The following is a 19,335-nucleotide window of genomic DNA, read 5'->3' as shown; positions in this document are numbered from 1 at the left end:
GTTTGAACGGTGTACGTTTTAAAAATATTTTTACTCTCCCATTACCAAATTTAGTCATAAAAAAGTCTTACAAATAAATAAAATAATGCATAAATAATGCAAACAAGTCACTGGACATCATTACACTTGTAAAGAATCAAAATGAATGCGCCATAGATCAATAAAACGGAATAGCCTCTGCACGGACAATAATTAAATGATTTTAATTACTAAACCATATTGTTGATGAAAATAATAAGAGAACAATACAAGTGGTTGTTGTTATTAATAATGTATCAATGATTTTGAAAAAGTAACAAATTAATACCACTGTTTTAAATAGCAGCCGTTGAGCTGCGCGTGCTGAAGCTGAAGAGCTGAATGAACATGGTAAACTGAAGCGTTTTGCTGGCAGCTTATTTAACTCAAGGAAATGCATCCTGAGATTAATATTAATACAACATAAACATAATATTACAACTTATATATGTACAAAATGACGCAGTTATTGCATGCTATAGTCAGAATGTGTGATCCTGTTGTGGATGCGCTCTTCCCATAACAACGCGCTGAAACACGGCAACTAAACCCAAAGAATTCCCAACGTTTTATTATAATAATGTTCTCATTAGAATGTTATATACACGACATTCCCAATCATAGTTATTAATGTTGTGCACTGCTGTTTGGGCTGCGTGTGCTGAGCTAAAGATGATCACTGGTAAACTGAAGCGCTCTTTTAACTTAACCAATCGCATTCTATATGAGATAAATCAGATATACATCAAATAAACACAATATTACAATGTACAATTGCACAAAAGGCTGCAAACGAACAGCGCGCATCTGAAGTGTCTCTGAAGGAAATAATGCATTATTTATCGGCTTTAAGATATCGGCCAAATTTTCTTATCAGGCCGATACCGATAACAGAAAAAATTAGCCGATATGGGCCGATACCGATATGGTGGCCGATATATCGTGCATCCCTAATAAAAAAAGCATGATATTCATATTAATTAATCTCAATTAATCATGTTAAAAATAGTCCTAAAAAAGTCCTAAATTAATCATTCAGATTATTTAAATTCAAAAACAAGATTTTATCACAAAAAAGTGTCTGTAGAAGTCAATATATTGTTTGTCTGTTTTTTGCATATTATTTGACATACAGCCTATCACTTCTCCAGCTATCCATTTTACATTTTATTAATTTCAGTTTGTTAATCTGCTTGAGGTAAAATTAATATATAAAACTGAAAGCCCTAGTGGATTCACCAAAGCATCTAAGTGAAATTGTGCAAGCAACCTTTTGCCCAAAAATTCAAAGAGCAAACAATAATGGTTTTGGATGCACTCTAAATCAGATAATTGTACACTCATCAGTCTTCATTGTTTGTTTGTGTTGCATGTACTTTTTCTATTAATTGGCCTTAGTTTGACTTGACACTGCAACTAGGCATGTGTTGGTTGTAATTGACCATGTCCTTGGTCAGTTTGGAGTAGAGAAGCAAAAAAAGATGTTACACTTACCATGTACATTTCAATGTGAAAGAAAAAGAAACAGCTACAGCACTGACTTAGATTATGAGTTTGTAAAGGCTGTTGTTTTAAACTGAATAAAGTACCAGGCTTACTGTATATTTTAGTTTTGCATTAAATACCACCCAAAACCTGAAAGAGGCTTGAGGTGAAGAACTCTACTTCAAAGTGCACTGGGGTCTTGTGAATATTACTTATCCCCACCACCAACCCTCTATAGATCCCAATGTGGAGGTGGTCAGTGCCATGGAGGACCAACATGTAGCAGAAAACCAGCCTGCAGAGTTCATCTGTCAGTACTCCCGGCCAGTCAAGGCCGTATGGAAGCAAAACAGCATACCTGTGCAAGCAGACGGTCGCAGGGTGATAGTGGAACAGGACTGGACTGTTGCGCGGTTGTACATTAGCTGTGTGGAGCCCCAGGATGGGGGGATGTACTCCTGTGAGGCAGAAGGAACCTCTGTTGTGGCACATCTCAGGGTGCAAGGTGAGCACACCTGTAGGCGAAGAGAATCTGTGTGTCATCCATAACTCAAAGCTGGATCATCACAAAGACTCATTTTAAGATTCGCAAAGACTTTGAGAAATATTAAGTTGTAAGTTGCACAAGTAAGGGCTTACCACAAAGAGTTTTACTGGAATACTGGGATTTTTTGTACTTTTTCTTTACTCCAAAAATTGCTGTTTTTAGCAACATCATCATCATCTGGCTGGCTATGCAGTAACCATCATGCTTCTTACGCTACTCAATGCTGGATGCTACTGTATATGCTAGTGAAATGTTGGAAGAAATTTTAATTGAGTGTGATTGTGCAGGATTCAGTAACTGTTAGTTCAGAAGTTATTTTTAATTCAAGGCCAGTCAAAGTCATTGAGTACTACAGGGACTTGTTTTGGCGTGTATAAAGCCAGTGTTTTTTCAGGCATTGTCTCTCTCTTACAGCTAAACCAATTGACATTCTTCAAGAGCTGAGTAATGTGGAGACCATTAATGGCGGGGAAGCACTTTTTGAATGCTCCTTGTCTTGTCCTGTAAACAAAGACTGCCAGTGGTTAATCGATGGCAAGCCTGTAAAGGAGTCCGCAAACGTGGAGATTGTTTCCTTTGAGAGTGGCAGACGCCATCTTCTGCTTTTAAAGAACTTGCATCCTTGTGAAAACACAAGGGTTACATTCCAAGCTGGCACTTCATCAACTACTGCTCTTCTGTCTGTCAAAGGTACGTCATTTCTGTAGTATTAGCATTAAATTTAGATAGATGTATGGTATTACATCAGATGATGTAAGGTATTACATCATATTTTATTAAAGAAAAATAAAATGACTGACTGCTCTAGTTTTATAGGTCATGTCTATATTTTGAATAATGATGCAGTTAATTTTCTATCTTATATATAGTATAGCTTTATTTATTTACTATTATGCTGTAGTTTCATGCTCCCGTTTTATAATATATTAAATATGATGCTAAATGCATAAATGTAAATGTATTTAAATGTTATGGATTTGTTCTGTACAGCTTGGCAACTGGAGGTGGTCAAGCCTTTGGAAGATAAGACCGCCATTGCAGGAGAACAAGTTGAGTTCACTTGTGTTTTGAATGAAGCTGTGCCTGAGAGTGAAGTGACTTGGTATGCAAATGGTGTTGAGCTAAAATGTAATGATCAATGGGCCATGAGAGCCAGTGGCTCTTCCTACAGCCTAATTTTGAAAAAAGCCCAGGCTCAGCCCACACAGGAAATCACATTTGCAGCCCGGGATGCCTTATCAATTGCCAAACTCATCACAATATGTAAGGGTCTTCATTTGTGCCTCATTCATTATAATTTCTGCTATTATGCTTATAACATTTTTTTTTCATTTTATCTGGTTATTTATAGCTGTGCCTGATCCCCCTGAAGACCCAGAGCTGGTTATTAAAGGTCCAACGTTCGTCACCTTATCTTGGTTCACGCCCCTAAGTGATGGAGGAAGCCCAATCATTGGTTACCGTGTGGAAATGCGTCTAGTGGACAGTGTCCTCTGGCTGCCCTGCCACTCAGAACCAGTATGCAACACTGAATTTCTGGTTGAAAACCTCATACCGGGGGAAGGTTACAGGTTCAGAGTGGCAGCCATCAACCGTGCTGGTATTGGAGAGCCTGTCCAGCTGCCTCAAACTGTGACACTTGGTAAGTGGATACTTGCTGAAATAACCAATTTGTTGAAAGCAACCTTATAGAGTACATTGTTTTTTCATCTAACCAAACTGCCTCCATAAGTCCATATAGAAGGCTTGCTATTCTGCGGTAGTTTGGGGTTCCTCACTCCTGGTCCTGGAGAGCTACTTTCTTGCAGAGTTTAGTTTCAACTGTGCTCCAACACACCTGGCTATAGCTTTAAAATAAACCCAAAAACTTTAATTACAACTGGAACTAAACTCAGAAGGAAAGTGGCTCTCTAGGACCAGAAGTGAAGAACTTTACCCTAGATGCTACAGTAGTAGTAGAACACTATACTCTAAACAAGTGTATTTTGTATTTGTTGTGTTTTGTATTTGTTCTTGTTGAATTCTTGCTACATTTCTTCAACTGTTGAATGAACCTTGGATCTTCAGATGCACAAGTGACCATGACCAAAATGTTAAGCAGCTCTAAGATCCAAAAAGGAAAGATGGTTCGTTTGGAGTGTGAACTTTCTACAGAGAGCAAGTCAGTCACATGGCTAAAGGACAACAGAGAGATAGATGTTGGGGTCAAGTACCAAATGGTAACAGAAGGAAAGAGCCAAGTTTTGCTCATAAAGGATTTCCAGTCTACAGATCAGGGTGTCTATTATTGTGTAGCCTCAGAAGAGGCAAAGACTTCAATCAACCTTAACCTCGAAGGTACTTTACTTTGCTTAACCTCACATCTAACTTACTATTGTTGTTTTTTGTCAACCTCATATGTGACCCTGCACCACAAAACCAGTCTTAAGTCGCTGGGGTATATTTGTAGCAATAGCCAAAAATACATTGTATGGGTCAAAATTATTAGAACATTAAGTAAAGATCATGTTCCATAAAGATATTTTGTAAATTTCCTACTGTAAATATATGAAAACTTAATTTTTGATTAGTAATATGCATTGGTAAGAACTTCATTTGGACAACTTTAAAGGCGATTTTCTCAATATTTCGATTTTTTTGCACCCTCAGATTCCAGATTTTCAAATAGTTGTATCTCAGCCAAATATTGTCCTAAGTACAATGTACAAACTGTATATTGTGTGTATATATATATACACACAGTGGGTACGGAAAGTATTCAGACACCCTTAAATCTTATATATAGACAGGTGTGTGGCTTTCCTAATCAAGTCCAATCAGTATAATCAAACACAGCTGGACTCAAATGAAGGTGTAGAACTATCTCAAGGATGATCAGAAGAAATGGACAGCACCTGAGTTAAATATATGAGTGTCACAGCAATACTTAGGACCATGTGATATTTCAGTTTTTCTTTTTTAATAAATCTGCAAAAACAATTCTGTGTTTTTCTGTCAATATGGAGTGCTGTGTGTACATTAATGAGGAAAAAAATTAACTTAAATGATTTTTGCAAATGGCTGCAATATAACAAAGAGTGAAAAATTTAAGGGGGTCTGAATACTTTCCGTACCCACTGTATATATATATATATATATATATACACACACATAACTACATATATATTGACAATACAATATATTGTCCTATGTACAAACCACATACATCAATGGAAAGCTTATTTATTCAGCTTTGAGATGGTGTATAAATCTCAATTTAAAAAATTGACCCTTATGACTGGTTTTGTGGTCCAGGGTCACATATGTGGAAATAATCATTTGTGTGTGTCTTGGTCATAGTGTTTGGAACTTTGCCATTTCATGATTTTCTTCATTATGAGATCAAGTCTCCAAATATATTTTCCTGTCTCATTCCAACTTCAATAAGACTGCAATGTCAAAATAGTGTTTTCTGCAACAAGTACTAAATATTTGTAAATGTTACTACAACCGTTACATTACATTTCAGTGTCTTTTCATGTTTTTAGCTCCTCTATTTTTCACTTTTTTTTTTTTTTTTACTTCCGTTTGTTTCAGTGATAAACTTTATTTGAATTTGTGTATTATTCACAAATTACCTGAGTTTAATTGCAGTCAAATTGCTGTTGCAAAGATAGATTGTTGATATATTTAATATAATTTTTCCAACATAAAAATGTTATCATATGCATGAGTAAGACTGATTTATGATGGCTTCCTGATTACAGGAGATGACACAACACTTTCTCAGGATGTGGGCAGCCAGCCCAAACTGCCGTCTGAGGCTGCTTCTGAGGGAGATTTACATGCTCTATGGGATGCAGTGGCCAAGAAGAGGAGAATGAGTCGGGAACCCACATTAGATTCAATTTCAGAGTTGCCAGAAGAAGATGGAAAAGAAAAAGCCCAGAGCAAAGAAGGAAAATTACCTGAAAGGGAAGTGAGACCTGTTGAACCAACTCCCAAGATCACAGGGGAGCCTAATCTCTATACAAGTTCTGATGAGGAATCTCTCAGTGGGACAACAAGCTTGGTGTCTTACCTAAAGAAAAGCAGCAAGTCCTCTATGACTGTGGAAAGTCACACTGAGACTATTGCCTCCAAGAAACTGTATGAGCACTTCCAGATGACAGAGCAATCTGTTACAAAGACATCTGTGGAACCCCTCATGGAAGCTCAGAAAGGGGATGAGTTGCAAGAGGCTGTTGTCAAGATTCAGGCAGCCTTCAAAGGTTATAAAGCCAGGAAGGACATGCGACCAGTCTTCAAAGAAGTATTTAAGGATCAAACTAAGGAGCCCAATGGGACAATTCATCTTGAGTGCATTGTGGAGGGTAAGCCGGATAAAGTTCGCTGGCTGAAAGATGGTGAACCCTTAACAGATGGCAAGCACCACCATATTGACATCTACAATGATGGCACCTGTTCTCTAGTAGTGACAGCTGCCACAACCAAAGACACAGGTGTATATACTTGTGAAGTAACCAATAAGTTTGGTGTTTCCACCCATAGTGGCAAAGTCACTGTAGGGTCCATGCGGGAATCTTCTGGACGACGCCCACTCACTCTAGGCTACAGTGCAGATAGCGAAGCTGAGAGCTCCTCAGGGAGTGAGATGGATGAGACTTTACGGCAAGCAAGTAAACGATTACGGCGACTTCTTTGTACTCGCCTCCCTCCAGATGTGGAAGAGGAACCTTTTGTTAGTGCGGATGAAGGAGATTTACCGCCACCGGACTTACAGTCTTACCGGGAAGACGATCAGTATATCTACATCCGTTTTGATAATCGTGCAGAAGCTCAAGTAGCTTCCCAGCGCTTCCAGGAAATGTTTACTTATCAAGGAGTGCCAATCGAAATGGCCATCATAGCAGTGGCAGGTGCTAAGGTAGAGCTGCGTATCACAAAGATGGGTCTCTCCCAAGATGGCTCCCAAACCCCAACTCAGGACCGACCGATGCCTGCTTTCATGACAGGAGCCCCTGGTATGACACTTCTTCCATGTGGTTCTACTATAAATGTTTTTGCTGCTGTTGTTTGGGTCTTCATAAAGTTGCATGATTCAGTGCTGGATTTTGTTTGTCATTATAGAGCAGCACTTTTGAAATGTACCAGAAATGTTGCGACTTGCTTGTTTTGGATCTTAAAGTGATGGCATGTCATGTTTTCACCTGGTTCAGCATTTCTCCTCAAAAAAAATTGCTATGATTTGTTCTTTTCGGTTTTGTTTGCTCTTCCCTGTTCTCTTAATCGCCTTTCAACCTCCCAGCGGCCCCCGTCTTCCTGACGGAGCTCCGTAGCCAAGATGTTCCTGATGGGTTTCCAGTCAGTTTTGACTGTGTAATTGTTGGCAACCCTCCTCCCACTGTGAGATGGTTCAAGGATGGAAAAATGTTGGAGGAAAACGACCACTACATGATCAATGAAGACCAAGAAGGCCATCACCAGCTGATCATCACAGCTGTGCTGCCCACAGACATGGGCGTGTACCGATGCATGGCTGAAAATGACAGTGGCATCGCCTCCAGCAAGGCTGAGCTGAGGGTGGACAGTGAGTACACTGTTAAAAGAAAGTGTTAATCAAAACCCAAAACTTACAAATGTATACAAGAAAGCAAAATGGTGTTCCAGATTGAAATGTTTTAACAAAGATGGCACTTTCTTTTACCGGTGCATCTGTGACGTGTAAGAATGTGACTGCATGTGTTTTATCATTGTTATTGTTTGTGTTTAGAAGGCCTAAAAATGCACCTACATTCTCAACATACTTAAGATTGAATGCTCTTGATATTTATATGTATTTTGATATTGAGAACTAATTAAAGATCCTTTCATCTGTTTTCTTCATTTTTGTTCATTTGTTATTTGAATATTGAGTATTAGTAAATGGTGACAATTTTTGTTTTTGGACATTTATTTTATACTATTCTTAAAGACTCATGTTGTTTGATTATTGATTCAGTCTTGTGTATCTTTAAAGTGTCTTGCAGCTCAGACTATGACACAGCAGCCGATGCCACAGAGACATCTTCCTATGTCAGTGCTAAAGGTTATGTGTCTAGGTAAGATTCAGTCATTTAATTTAAAGGGATTTTTATGACGTTTTTATGTCAGTACTACAAGGATAAAATTGATTTTGCTCAGATCCTGCCAAAACAAACCTCTGATTTAAATTTCATGCTAGTTCTAAATTGGCTTCTGCTTGTGTTTGGGTTGCTCTTTTAGCTCAGAGCACAGGGACACAGAGGCTTTTGAGTCGGTGGCAGAGGACGAGCAGCTTCCTCAAGTTGTGGATGAGTTACATGATTTATTCCTCAGTCCCGGAGCACCCATTGCCAAAATGAGTGTCAGGGTCAAAGGTCAGCTATGTTTTTTTTTCCCCCCATGAATGCAAATTCTCTTTCAATTCAGATTCTATTTCATCTGTATTCTGATTAATTATGCACTATTTATTCCAAGTGTTTCCTTTTTTGCATCTGCACCTGTTGTATCTATTCAACTCTAGCTGCTCTAACCATAATGATGACATTAATGTCCTTAATCCTTTTTTGTATCTGGTCTATTTGTTATGAACTTGTTTATATTCCTAATAAACATGCACATTGTTTTGCATCTAAGTCTACTGTAATTTTCAGCTGTTGCATTTGCAGATGTAAAATGGGTGGCAAACGTAATTTCATGTTCAATGCCTTTCTGCAGGATTTCCCACACCAAGGGTTTACTGGTTTAAGGATGGCACCCCACTCCAAGCCTCCAGCAGAATTGTACTGTCGACCGAGCGAGATCAGCACAGTCTTGAGATTTTAGATGTTAAGCGTGAGGACACCGGAGAATACTCAGCATATATTAGCAATATAGCTGGCTCTGCCTACTCTTCGGCACGACTGAATGTACTGGGTAAGTGTTCCTTTGATACTTTAACTCTTTTTATATGTCGCTTGCATAGGGTCTTTGTAAGACTGTGACAGGAAATGGAAGCGTGTTGAAATAATAAATTATTAATCATAATTACAGTAAAATTGTTCTCCAAATTAAATGTGCTAAATAAATTCTAAAATGTTTTTCTGTTTGTTTCTTTGTTTACTTTCACTAATTAGCTCCTGGAGAGCGCCCCGCACCTGAACAGGGACGAATGAGAGGTAAGCATCTATCTTGCATACAGCACGTGTGATTATGAATCATTGTTCCACATGATGTAAGATGCAAATGCATTTTGAAATTTAAAGTATTGATATGAAAGATTATGCATGCATGTAATTTGCTATGCCACTTGTGTTTTTCCACAAATAGATTCAAAGGTGCCACTTGTGCCACCACGCTTCCTGGAGAAGTTCAGCAACAAGAAGGTGAAACAGGGAGCAAGTATAACGCTGTCAGTCAAAGTGGAAGGTATGGTGTGTTACCACAATAAATTAAATACCAAGAAAATTACTTTAGATGCAATTTTGAGAAGTAGACAAGCATAACGTTCAGTTGCATATTACAAAAGGTGAAATATGTAAAACTAAGTTACTGTCTTCCAAAGGCTCCCCAACCCCATCTGTAAACTGGTTAAAGGAAGTGTCAGATAAGGATGTTCTGTGGATAAAGGCAGACACACCAGGTTACAAGGTGGCCAGCTCTGGCCGTCAACATAGTCTCATCCTCATGGAAGTGGAAAAAAAACATGGCGGCATGTACACTTGCATCGCCACCAACCGTGCTGGACAGTCAGTCAACACAGCCCTACTGGATGTGGAGACAGGTCAGGAACTCGTGGTTCAGTTATTGACCGTAGTGATGTCAGAATCATGTGACTTTTAAATATTATTTTACCAAGATTTTGGCTGGTACTGTATGTGTAGTCTTTTCACCATGCATACTTTTCTGTCCAACAGCACCAGACCAAAAGAAAGTGGGGCCAGAGTAAGTTTAAATATAAAAGCTTACAGCTGTCAGTTTAGATACTTTTATTCATCTAAACATTTGAAAGTTTTAGAGATTTAGAATGTTTTTTTTTCTCCAGGGTTCTGGGAATTACTATCAGCCCACCGGAGGAAGAGGGCAAAGGTGAATATTTGATATTGATGTTCTATTTTTATTATTTTTTTAACTACTTTTGTTTACCATCAATGCACTGTCAGATTATATCAGAGTGAGCGACTGCCATGATTATGTATTTGTCAAATACTCTGCAACAATACAAATGATTACTGTGATCATATCTCAGGAGAGATCAAACTACCTTCCTTGGGTGAAGTGGGTACAGAGGAGTTCTTACAAAAACTCACAACCCAAATCACAGAAATGGTATCTGCCAGGTTTACTCAAGGTAAGAGAAAACTATTTTTTTTTGTGCTTTTTTTCAGTCAATAATATAGAGCAAAATATTTTTAGAATCTGCACTGCCGGACTGAATTACAACATGTATAAATATATGTACTATTTATACTGTACTAACTTTTATTAAATTAGCCTTCTTGATTTGTAAATTTTGTCATTTTGCACTATTAATAACTATTTATCTTGCTAATGTAGTCTTTTTCAACAGATGCATCCTAATATTCACGCAAAACAGTGTGCACTGTTTTTGAATGAGTTTAGTGTGTGCTCAGATGTTTGAATTTATGCCACAGGATGTACTAAGTACTGAAATGGAGTACACCTGTTGCAAATTCACTGTTTTAAATAATTAATTATACTCTGGAAATTTTTAATGAACACATTCTGTGTAGATTCCTTAACTTCCCTTCTGTTTTATATTTAAAAAAATAAAAACAAAAAATACGTATCTCTGGATCCCTCAATTCCTACACAGCTCACTGACTCCATTCTTTTGTCTATCCATCAAACTATCCATCCATCCTCTCATCCCTCTATTCACTCACATTCTCATTGAAGCATTGATTTGTTCAGACAGCTTACAGAACCATCAAGTGCTCCAGTGGATGAAATCTTGGCCCAAAGTAACCAGTATGTATCTGCAGAACCTCCAGTGTGACACACCAGAACCTTGACTTTTTCTCCATGAGGCTATGCTGTTGTTAATCACTTTGCTTGTTTCTTTGGCTCTCAACCTTTTTTAAAAAGGCATAAATTTAAGATCTTTAATAATGTTAAAAATGCTTCGAGCATTGCCTAGTGGTAATAAAGTCATGGTTCTTTAAAATCAGGGCCATTTGTCACAATTCAAAATAAACTGGACATTCTGAAATTCAGTGGATGCAGACGGTCTCATTTTTACACTTTCATGGTGTCTCTGTTTCAGTATAGAAAATGGATGAACGCATGAGCAATAGGCCTACATTAGTGTTTGTGTGGGCACAATTTTTTTTTTGCACAAGCATGATATAGTGCATGTTAAATCACAGGAGAAATATAATAAAGTACAGTATAAGTTATTATATTCTGAGTCATAGATTATTAAAAAGTAACTGATAGTGGACCTTACAAGTAGTGAGCTCAAATCATTGTCAAATACATGCATTTTTTTGTAACATATTTTGCATAATTTCTCTGCTTCTACAAAAGCAATGGAAAAAGCTTGTCTGGTGAATATTCTCTAAAATATGCTCAAAATGATCAATGAATGAATTAACTTAGTTTGTAAAATAACACAATTCGATTACCTCTTATTTAGAAACTGTATTTTAAATCCAGTGGATCCCAAACTTTTCAAACTACCATCACTCTTAATGTCTTATTCAAATTATTATCATGAACCCCCACCACCCTGTCTCGCCTAAATATGGTAATACCTTGAAACACAATCACATTTAACAGGTAATAAACCAATTTACACTTCTTGGAAGCGAAGATACTTACACATTTGAAGGCTAAATACAAACGATTATTGCTGCTTACCTTCTCTTTAGTTTAGGTCATCGAAACTGGGACAGTTTTCCTCATTAAATCATTCCCACCATCCATTTTGGAGAGATAATTTGCAAATCCATATTACCACCATTTTGTATCTTTTCGGGCTGTCTTACTTTTTTAAGCAAATGCACGTTTTTGCGATAGTTTTAGTACGGAGGTTACCGTAGCCTTAATAAAAGTCTGTTCAGTCAATTCGCGGTATTTTTTAAAAAACGGCGGCTTTCACAGCGGAAGCATCTGTCATCGCGAGATTTAAATGTACGCAGGCGATTCTTCGAACGGCAGTAGTGTTTGTTACATTAAACTGCTTACTTTAGTGACACTGACGACTCACATCAGCTAGCAGCATATGTCAAATATGTAAATTTTATAAAGAAATAAACTCTTAAAATTATTATATTTTATTATTATTTTTTAAGACCCCCGTATGTCCGCGTGCTGCAGTTGGGGAACAACTGTTGTAAAGATATATCATGTCTAAATTACCACACAAACACCATTGCTAAGGTTGTTAATATTAGGCCTATATCAAGTTTATGTAATAAAGACCATTTAAACCACATTCTGAAGTACATATGTTAAAGATGTGTACAGTGTACTAGCCTATATAGTTTTTTTTCTTTTTGACAAAAAAAAAGAAATGTTTGCTTACAATATAAAATTTGGGGTACCTATTTTTGCTATTTATTATTATTATTATTATTATTATCATTCAAATTTCATGTCCAGATTTATATTTTCAAATTACATTCTGAATATGCATCTGCTGACTTTTTAACTGAATACCGTAATCTGAGCAAATGTATTGAAGTCCTATGCAAATGTGATGCTAAAGCCCATGCTGTCAGGCATGATACTTAAATATTTTTTGTGGCCATAAATAATTGACACGATACCTCTTTCTTCCTCTATCCTTTTGGTCCCTGTCTGCCTCAAGCTTCATTACGTGTCCCAGGAGCTGACAGCGATGATGAAACAAAAACACCATCTCCATATCACGGCCGATCACGCCCTCCATCTCTGATCGCAGACTCATCATCTGAGTCAGATGATGGAGATGCCAGGGGAGAGGTATTAGAAATAACACATTCTCAGTGTCATCAGCAAAGTCATTTTAATATTGTAACTAATGTATGTGTTGCTATTCTGTTCACATAAGAATTTTTTAGGTAAGTTAAGCATCTGGTTAATCTTCAGTTCACAGAAGGATATTTAAAAGCAGAATCCAGAGCTTAAGAGGGACGAGGGCAAGTCACCTTATCCAAATGCTCTGTTGTCTCAATGAATCTGTGCAGATGTTTGATATCTATGTGGTGATCGCTGACTACAACCCCATGGGAGTCAGCAAAGATGTCATCGCTCTGAAAGAGGGCCAGTATGTGGAGGTTCTGGATTCTGCCCACCCACTTAAATGGCTGGTCCGCACCAAGCCCACCAAATCCAATCCATCTCGCCAGGGATGGGTCTCGCCTGCGTATCTCGACAAAAGACTGAAGGTCAGTTTAGGATCATTCAGAATGGATAACTGGTCATGTAGTGGTGAAATATTGATTTAAAAAATGTGTGCATTTGCTTGTGCATCTTATAATTTCTCACCGATGATGGAATGGTTGTGTTGTAGCTGTCTGCAGATGTTGCAGACCTCCCAGAGACCACCAGAGAAGAAGTCACAGAGACAGAGTACAAGAAAAAACTCTGGTAAATTTGGACATTTTATTAAAAGTGCAATGTGCATTTTATTTTGTACTACTTTAGTAATTCTACCTGGGTTTCACTTGTATCTAGTCTACTCGTCCAGGAGCTGATTAGCACAGAAACTGAGTTTCTGAAGGAGATGGAGTTCTTCACATCACACCATCTGAAGGGTGTGGATAAAGAGAGCACACCGTCTGAAATCACCAGCCAGAAGGAAACCATCTTCCGTAATATCAATGATTTGAAATCCTTCCACATCAGGTACAGAGTTCAGACAATCAAATATTATGGTTAATTCTACAACTCTGCATTTTAATTTTTAAGGAGTATAAGGATTGTTTTCATTTATGTGCTAGTCTTGACATATGGAATCTGACAACAGGGAAATGCATAATGAGGTTTGACTGTTTTTCAGTACTTTGCTGCCTGGTCTGCGTGATTGTGACACGGATGATGACATTGCCATGCATTTCCTGAGAAACTCTGAAGGGTTTGAGAAATATTTGCAGTACCTCATTGGACAATTGCAAGCCGAGTCCGTCATCAGTGAGAAAGAAGTGCACCAATATTTCAAGGTGGGTTTACAAAATATTGACCGTATAGTTATGGTTTTCAGGAGGCATAAAATTTGCATTAGAAAAAAACGACATTTGATCTTTTTTGTCTTTTAAGTCTAGTGCTGTCAAACGAATAATGTCCGTAATATCAATGATTTGAAATCCTTCCACAGCAGGTACAGAGTTCAGACAATCAAATATTATGGTTAATTCTACAACTCTGCATTTTAATTTTTAAGGAGTATAAGGATTGTTTTCATTTATGTGCTAGTCTTGACATATGGAATCTGACAACAGGGAAATGCATAATGAGGTTTGACTGTTTTTCAGTACTTTGCTGCCTGGTCTGCGTGATTGTGACACGGATGATGACATTGCCATGCATTTCCTGAGAAACTCTGAAGGGTTTGAGAAATATTTGCAGTACCTCATTGGACAATTGCAAGCCGAGTCCGTCATCAGTGAGAAAGAAGTGCACCAATATTTCAAGGTGGGTTTACAAAATATTGACCGTATAGTTATGGTTTTCAGGAGGCATAAAATTTGCATTAGAAAAAAACGACATTTGATCTTTTTTGTCTTTTAAGTCTAGTCCTGTCAAACGAATAATGGCGATTAATCGCATCCAAAAGAAAAGTTTTTATTTACATAATATATGTGTGTGTATTGTGTATATTTATTATGTATATATAAATACACACACACATGCATGTATATATTTAAGAAAAATGTTATGTTTATACATTTAAAATATTTGTATATAATATGAATTATATGAATATAAATATATACATGGAAATATTTTCAAAATATATACTGTATGTGTGTGTATTTATATATACATAATAAATATACACAATACACACACATATATTATGTAAACAAAAACTTTTCTTTTGGATGCGATTAATCGCCATTAATCGTTTGACAGCACTACTTTAAACTGAAAGAATTTGGTACTCAGACACAGAACATAACATGTTTCATGTATTTTTTCATTAGGATTATACAGTCTCGGAGTTGGCAAATGTTGACCCCTCAGAGGGTCCAGTGCTAAGCATCAACGCTTACCTTCAGAGACCACCGGAGAGAATTCAGAAGTACAGAGCTTTACTGAAGGTAATAAATAATAATAAATACCACAATTCAAATTTTTCAAGGTCTAGGTGTAGGCAATCTCCACTTTCAAATAAATATTTACATAAATATGTGCTTAGAAATTGTGTTATGGATTATGTGATACAACTCTTAACTAACTTTTGAAAGTGACCAACACATTTCCAAATTTCACATGATTTTAATCTAGGAATTGATCCGGAACAAGGCGAGGAACGGTCAAAACTGCTGTTTGTTGGAGCAGGCCTATGCCATGGTGTCATCCCTCTCCCAGCGCTCAGAAAACACACACCATGTCTCCCTCATAGAGAACTACCCCGCCAATCTGGAGGCACTGGGAGAACCTATTAGACAGGTACAATCCCTAACTCAAATGTCACCATTTAAGGTCTTACCTGTTTCACCTATTTGTAGTACATTTAAAAACTTTTAAAATTACAGTGTAAAATGAAGTTCTGAATTTTTCTACAGGGGCCCTTCACTGTTTGGGAAGGAGCTCCTGGAATTCGAACATCTTCCAGAGGTCACCACCGCCACGTTTTCCTCTTCAAAAACCATGTGGTCATCTGCAAACAGAAGAGAGACACGAACACAGACACCCAAGCATATGTGTTCAAGAATATGATGAAGGTTGGAGCTTTGCAGAAGCTTTTAAATGACAGAAATTAAGTGATGCACGTACTGTATTTAACACGAAATGTACTAAGGCCAATGCTGATCATTTAAAATGGCCAAATACTGTCTTCACGGGGATTTCTTAATTACTGGTTTGCCACATAGCTTCACTTATATGATAATATTGTTTATAAAAATCTAATGCATTATAAAATAATGTGTTTTTTCTTTAGCTTACAAACATTGATGTGAATGAGACGGTGGAGGGTGATGAAAGAGCGTTTGAGATCTGGCATGAGCGCGAGGACTCCGTGAGAAAATACACGTTGCAGGCACGGACTGTTGTCATCAAGAACTCATGGCTCCGCGACCTCCGTGACCTTCAGCAGCGCTACAGCATGCCAGCATGGAGTAAGTCTCCAGCATTAGCATGATATAGCATGTTAGCATCAGCCTGGTTCCCTTGACAAAAACCCAAAAGGATTTTTACATTGGCTAACTGGATTATTGCAGAAAATAAGTTCTGGGACCAACAAAAGTTTATGAATCTTACACATATAGTTCATCATGATTATTATCATAAATTAATACGTTTTTATTTTGGCAATTGTATTTGGCCTAATACAATTGCCAAAATAAAATGTTAAGCTAAAAATTAACAACACAACTGAGCTTCCAATAACTCTTTTAAACTTTGTTTAAAATCTGTATGTTGGAAAGTCTGAGTCTTAGTTTGCAATAGCATGATAATAAACACAATGAAGCTGTAAAAGTGGACTAGTGTGTAGATGAATTTACCTGTCTGGTGTGATTGATGTCCTCAACTCCTTCTGTAGTCCCATTTAGCCACAACTGCTTTTTTAAAGATCAGTAAAAGCTTTACAAAAAAAAAATCACTTTTTTAATTACTGATGTATTTTATGTCATAGAATAAAATGTGAAAATATCTTGAGCTTATTTCAGGCATTTAACCAAAAAACATTTTAAAAATGCTGCTGTTTATGGGTTTTGGCCTGCAAAAATACGTCATTCCTGCAGCAAGAGGCAAAAAGAGAAAACACACTCCACTTAAAGGCACAATATGTAAGATTTTTTTATTAAAATATCCAAAAACCACTAGAACAGTGTTATATATTTTGCTGACTTGTGTACTTACACTATCCCAAATGTTTCGAAGAATGTTTAAATCCAGAGAAATAAGCAATTTTAACGAGTGACACGGACCGTGTCTATAGTGTCACTGTGTCGCCTGCCAATGACGTCATAACCCCTCGATTTCCGTTCTCCTCGATTTGTTTTGTAGAAAACATGGAAACGCCAAAGACGCTTTAATATGTTGTGCGTTTTAATAGACAGGTGACGACCGCACAGAGTAGCATTATAACAGAACTTTCAAATGTATCTAGTATGATAAAACAGCGCTGCTTTACCCCACATACGCACGACCGGAAGGAGCGGAAGCGACTGTGGCATAATAAAAGCTCTGCTGCTTTTGAGCCGTGTGTCACGCTCGTTCAGCGCCTCGTTTCGCTTCGACAGCTTTCAGCCTCACCCCGCTTCATTCTACTATGTTAATAAATCATTAGCTCATCCATGAACATGATTTCTGCCCGAGTCCCATCGGATTGCATCAGCTGTGAGGATGAAGACCACAACTCCCATGATTCCACACCCAGTCACTGCGTCATCAAACTAGCCTTTGTCTATTTGTTTATTTTTAATACACGCCCTCTAGCAGTGAAAATTATATATTGTGACTTTGAAGGGTTAGTTCACCCAAAAATGAAAATTCTGTCATTAATTACTCACCCTCATGTCGTTCCAAACCTGTAAGACCTTCATTCATCTTCAGAACACAAAAACATTACATGTGTGCTGAACGTAAACAACGCTGATTTCGTTCTGGGGTACTTTCCAAAATGGCGAAAGACGGTAACTCGGGGAGAAGAATTGTTGAATAAGTTATGTTATTATTGTTTTCTTTGCGCACAAAAAGTATTCTCGTAGCTTTGTAAAATTACGGTTGAACTAGGGATGGGCGATACCACTTATTTTGTTTTCGATACGATACCGATATTTTTCAAGGCAGTATCGTCGATATCGATACCGATTCGATACTTCTGAACTAAATTTTTAAATTATGTAATGTTTAAGAGATATCAGTTCTCCTAAATACAATGTCATGTTCTTAAATACTACAATAGAAATAAACCCTAGTCCTAATATTTAGCATTTTACTTATGTTACAGGCCCTCCAGATTTTGACGCGGTGTTGACAGACTGCACAGCAGAGCTCGGACAGACGGTAAAGCTCGCCTGCAAGGTCACTGGTGCCCCCAAACCACAGGTCACCTGGTACAAAGGTAAGGAACCAAATCTTAGGTTTTTCCCTTCTTGATGTCTTCTTAGAAGTAAAGTAATTCATCCATCTGTTTCACAAACAGACGGGCGTGCCGTGGAAGCGGATCCTCATCACATCATCATTGAGGACCCAGACGGCTCTTGCACACTCATTTTGGACAACATGACAGCAGACGACTCAGGACAATACATGTGCTTCGCCACCAGCTCTGCGGGCAACGCCAGCACACTAGGCAAAATCACTGTGCAGGGTGAGTGAGTAACCTGATGTTTCCAACTTAGTAAAGTTGGTTTTACTCCATTTCATTCCTGCTCATTTTTATTTAACCTCTTGCAGTACCTCCACGTTTTGTGAATAAGATCCGGAATGCCACCCTTTATCCAGGAGAAGAAGCACAGTTCACCTGCACCATCCAGAGTGCACCGAGTCCCAAGATAAGGTAGTCACTCCATTTACACTATCATTTATGTTATTTCTATGTTTAAATAATGAGTCAAAATGGCCCAGAAGATCTGGGTGATTCATATTATAATATTCAAATCAGTGCATTCCATAAATAAGTTCCAACTGTTTTAACTCAAAATTAATTGAGTTAATGTTAAACTATGCCATTTCCCTGGACAGATGGTTTAAGGATGGTAAACTACTGACAGACCTGGAGAAGTTTCAAACATACAGTGAACCGCGTAGTGGAGTGTTGGTTCTAGTTATCAAGAACCCTGGAGAACGAGACCTTGGACAATATGAGTGTGAGGTATGGAGATTGTTACATTAGTCCTTTCAGTTCTTATTTTACTCCAACCCTAAGGAAATAAGCCTTATCATCATATTATTCATTTGCAGCTGTCAAACCGTCTGGGCAGTGCCAGGTGTGCGGCACAGCTGATCACTCCTGCTGTGGCAATGGCGGGAGAACGTAGAGCAGATCAGGCCATCAGTATAGAAGGTAAAAGAGATGCCTGCCAATACATGTATGGGAATGATTTTTAACTGGGTGGCATGTGCTGTGACATTACTTACTGAAAACTAAGAATGCATTAAATTAAAAAAAGTACACATCCTGC

The 19,335-nt window shown here is 37.8% G+C and overlaps 1 protein-coding gene across 1 annotated transcript in view; it reads left to right on the top strand.

The window, feature by feature from the left end:
• Positions 1-19,335, top strand: part of obscnb (obscurin, cytoskeletal calmodulin and titin-interacting RhoGEF b) — a 67,087-nt gene that overhangs the window by 45,579 nt on the left and 2,173 nt on the right. The window contains exons 65-94 of the mRNA XM_016237986.1: positions 1,670-2,008; positions 2,465-2,740; positions 3,041-3,313; positions 3,402-3,692; positions 4,118-4,387; positions 5,797-7,053; positions 7,338-7,619; positions 8,049-8,130; positions 8,294-8,427; positions 8,768-8,965; positions 9,166-9,207; positions 9,359-9,457; positions 9,594-9,812; positions 9,946-9,973; positions 10,074-10,117; positions 10,278-10,379; positions 12,864-12,997; positions 13,222-13,422; positions 13,548-13,624; positions 13,712-13,882; positions 14,037-14,196; positions 15,181-15,297; positions 15,485-15,649; positions 15,766-15,924; positions 16,143-16,320; positions 18,159-18,272; positions 18,354-18,521; positions 18,608-18,710; positions 18,896-19,025; positions 19,115-19,217. Of these exons, the coding sequence (XP_016093472.1) occupies positions 1,670-2,008; positions 2,465-2,740; positions 3,041-3,313; positions 3,402-3,692; positions 4,118-4,387; positions 5,797-7,053; positions 7,338-7,619; positions 8,049-8,130; positions 8,294-8,427; positions 8,768-8,965; positions 9,166-9,207; positions 9,359-9,457; positions 9,594-9,812; positions 9,946-9,973; positions 10,074-10,117; positions 10,278-10,379; positions 12,864-12,997; positions 13,222-13,422; positions 13,548-13,624; positions 13,712-13,882; positions 14,037-14,196; positions 15,181-15,297; positions 15,485-15,649; positions 15,766-15,924; positions 16,143-16,320; positions 18,159-18,272; positions 18,354-18,521; positions 18,608-18,710; positions 18,896-19,025; positions 19,115-19,217 (5,916 nt within the window). The remainder of the gene's footprint in view (positions 1-1,669; positions 2,009-2,464; positions 2,741-3,040; positions 3,314-3,401; positions 3,693-4,117; positions 4,388-5,796; positions 7,054-7,337; positions 7,620-8,048; positions 8,131-8,293; positions 8,428-8,767; positions 8,966-9,165; positions 9,208-9,358; positions 9,458-9,593; positions 9,813-9,945; positions 9,974-10,073; positions 10,118-10,277; positions 10,380-12,863; positions 12,998-13,221; positions 13,423-13,547; positions 13,625-13,711; positions 13,883-14,036; positions 14,197-15,180; positions 15,298-15,484; positions 15,650-15,765; positions 15,925-16,142; positions 16,321-18,158; positions 18,273-18,353; positions 18,522-18,607; positions 18,711-18,895; positions 19,026-19,114; positions 19,218-19,335) is intronic.

This window comes from Sinocyclocheilus grahami, unplaced genomic scaffold (genome assembly GCF_001515645.1).
Source record: "Sinocyclocheilus grahami isolate Dianchi unplaced genomic scaffold, SAMN03320097.WGS_v1.1 scaffold19.1, whole genome shotgun sequence".
Taxonomy (NCBI): Eukaryota; Metazoa; Chordata; class Actinopteri; order Cypriniformes; family Cyprinidae; genus Sinocyclocheilus; species Sinocyclocheilus grahami.
This window is presented reverse-complemented; position numbering and strand designations above follow the sequence as displayed.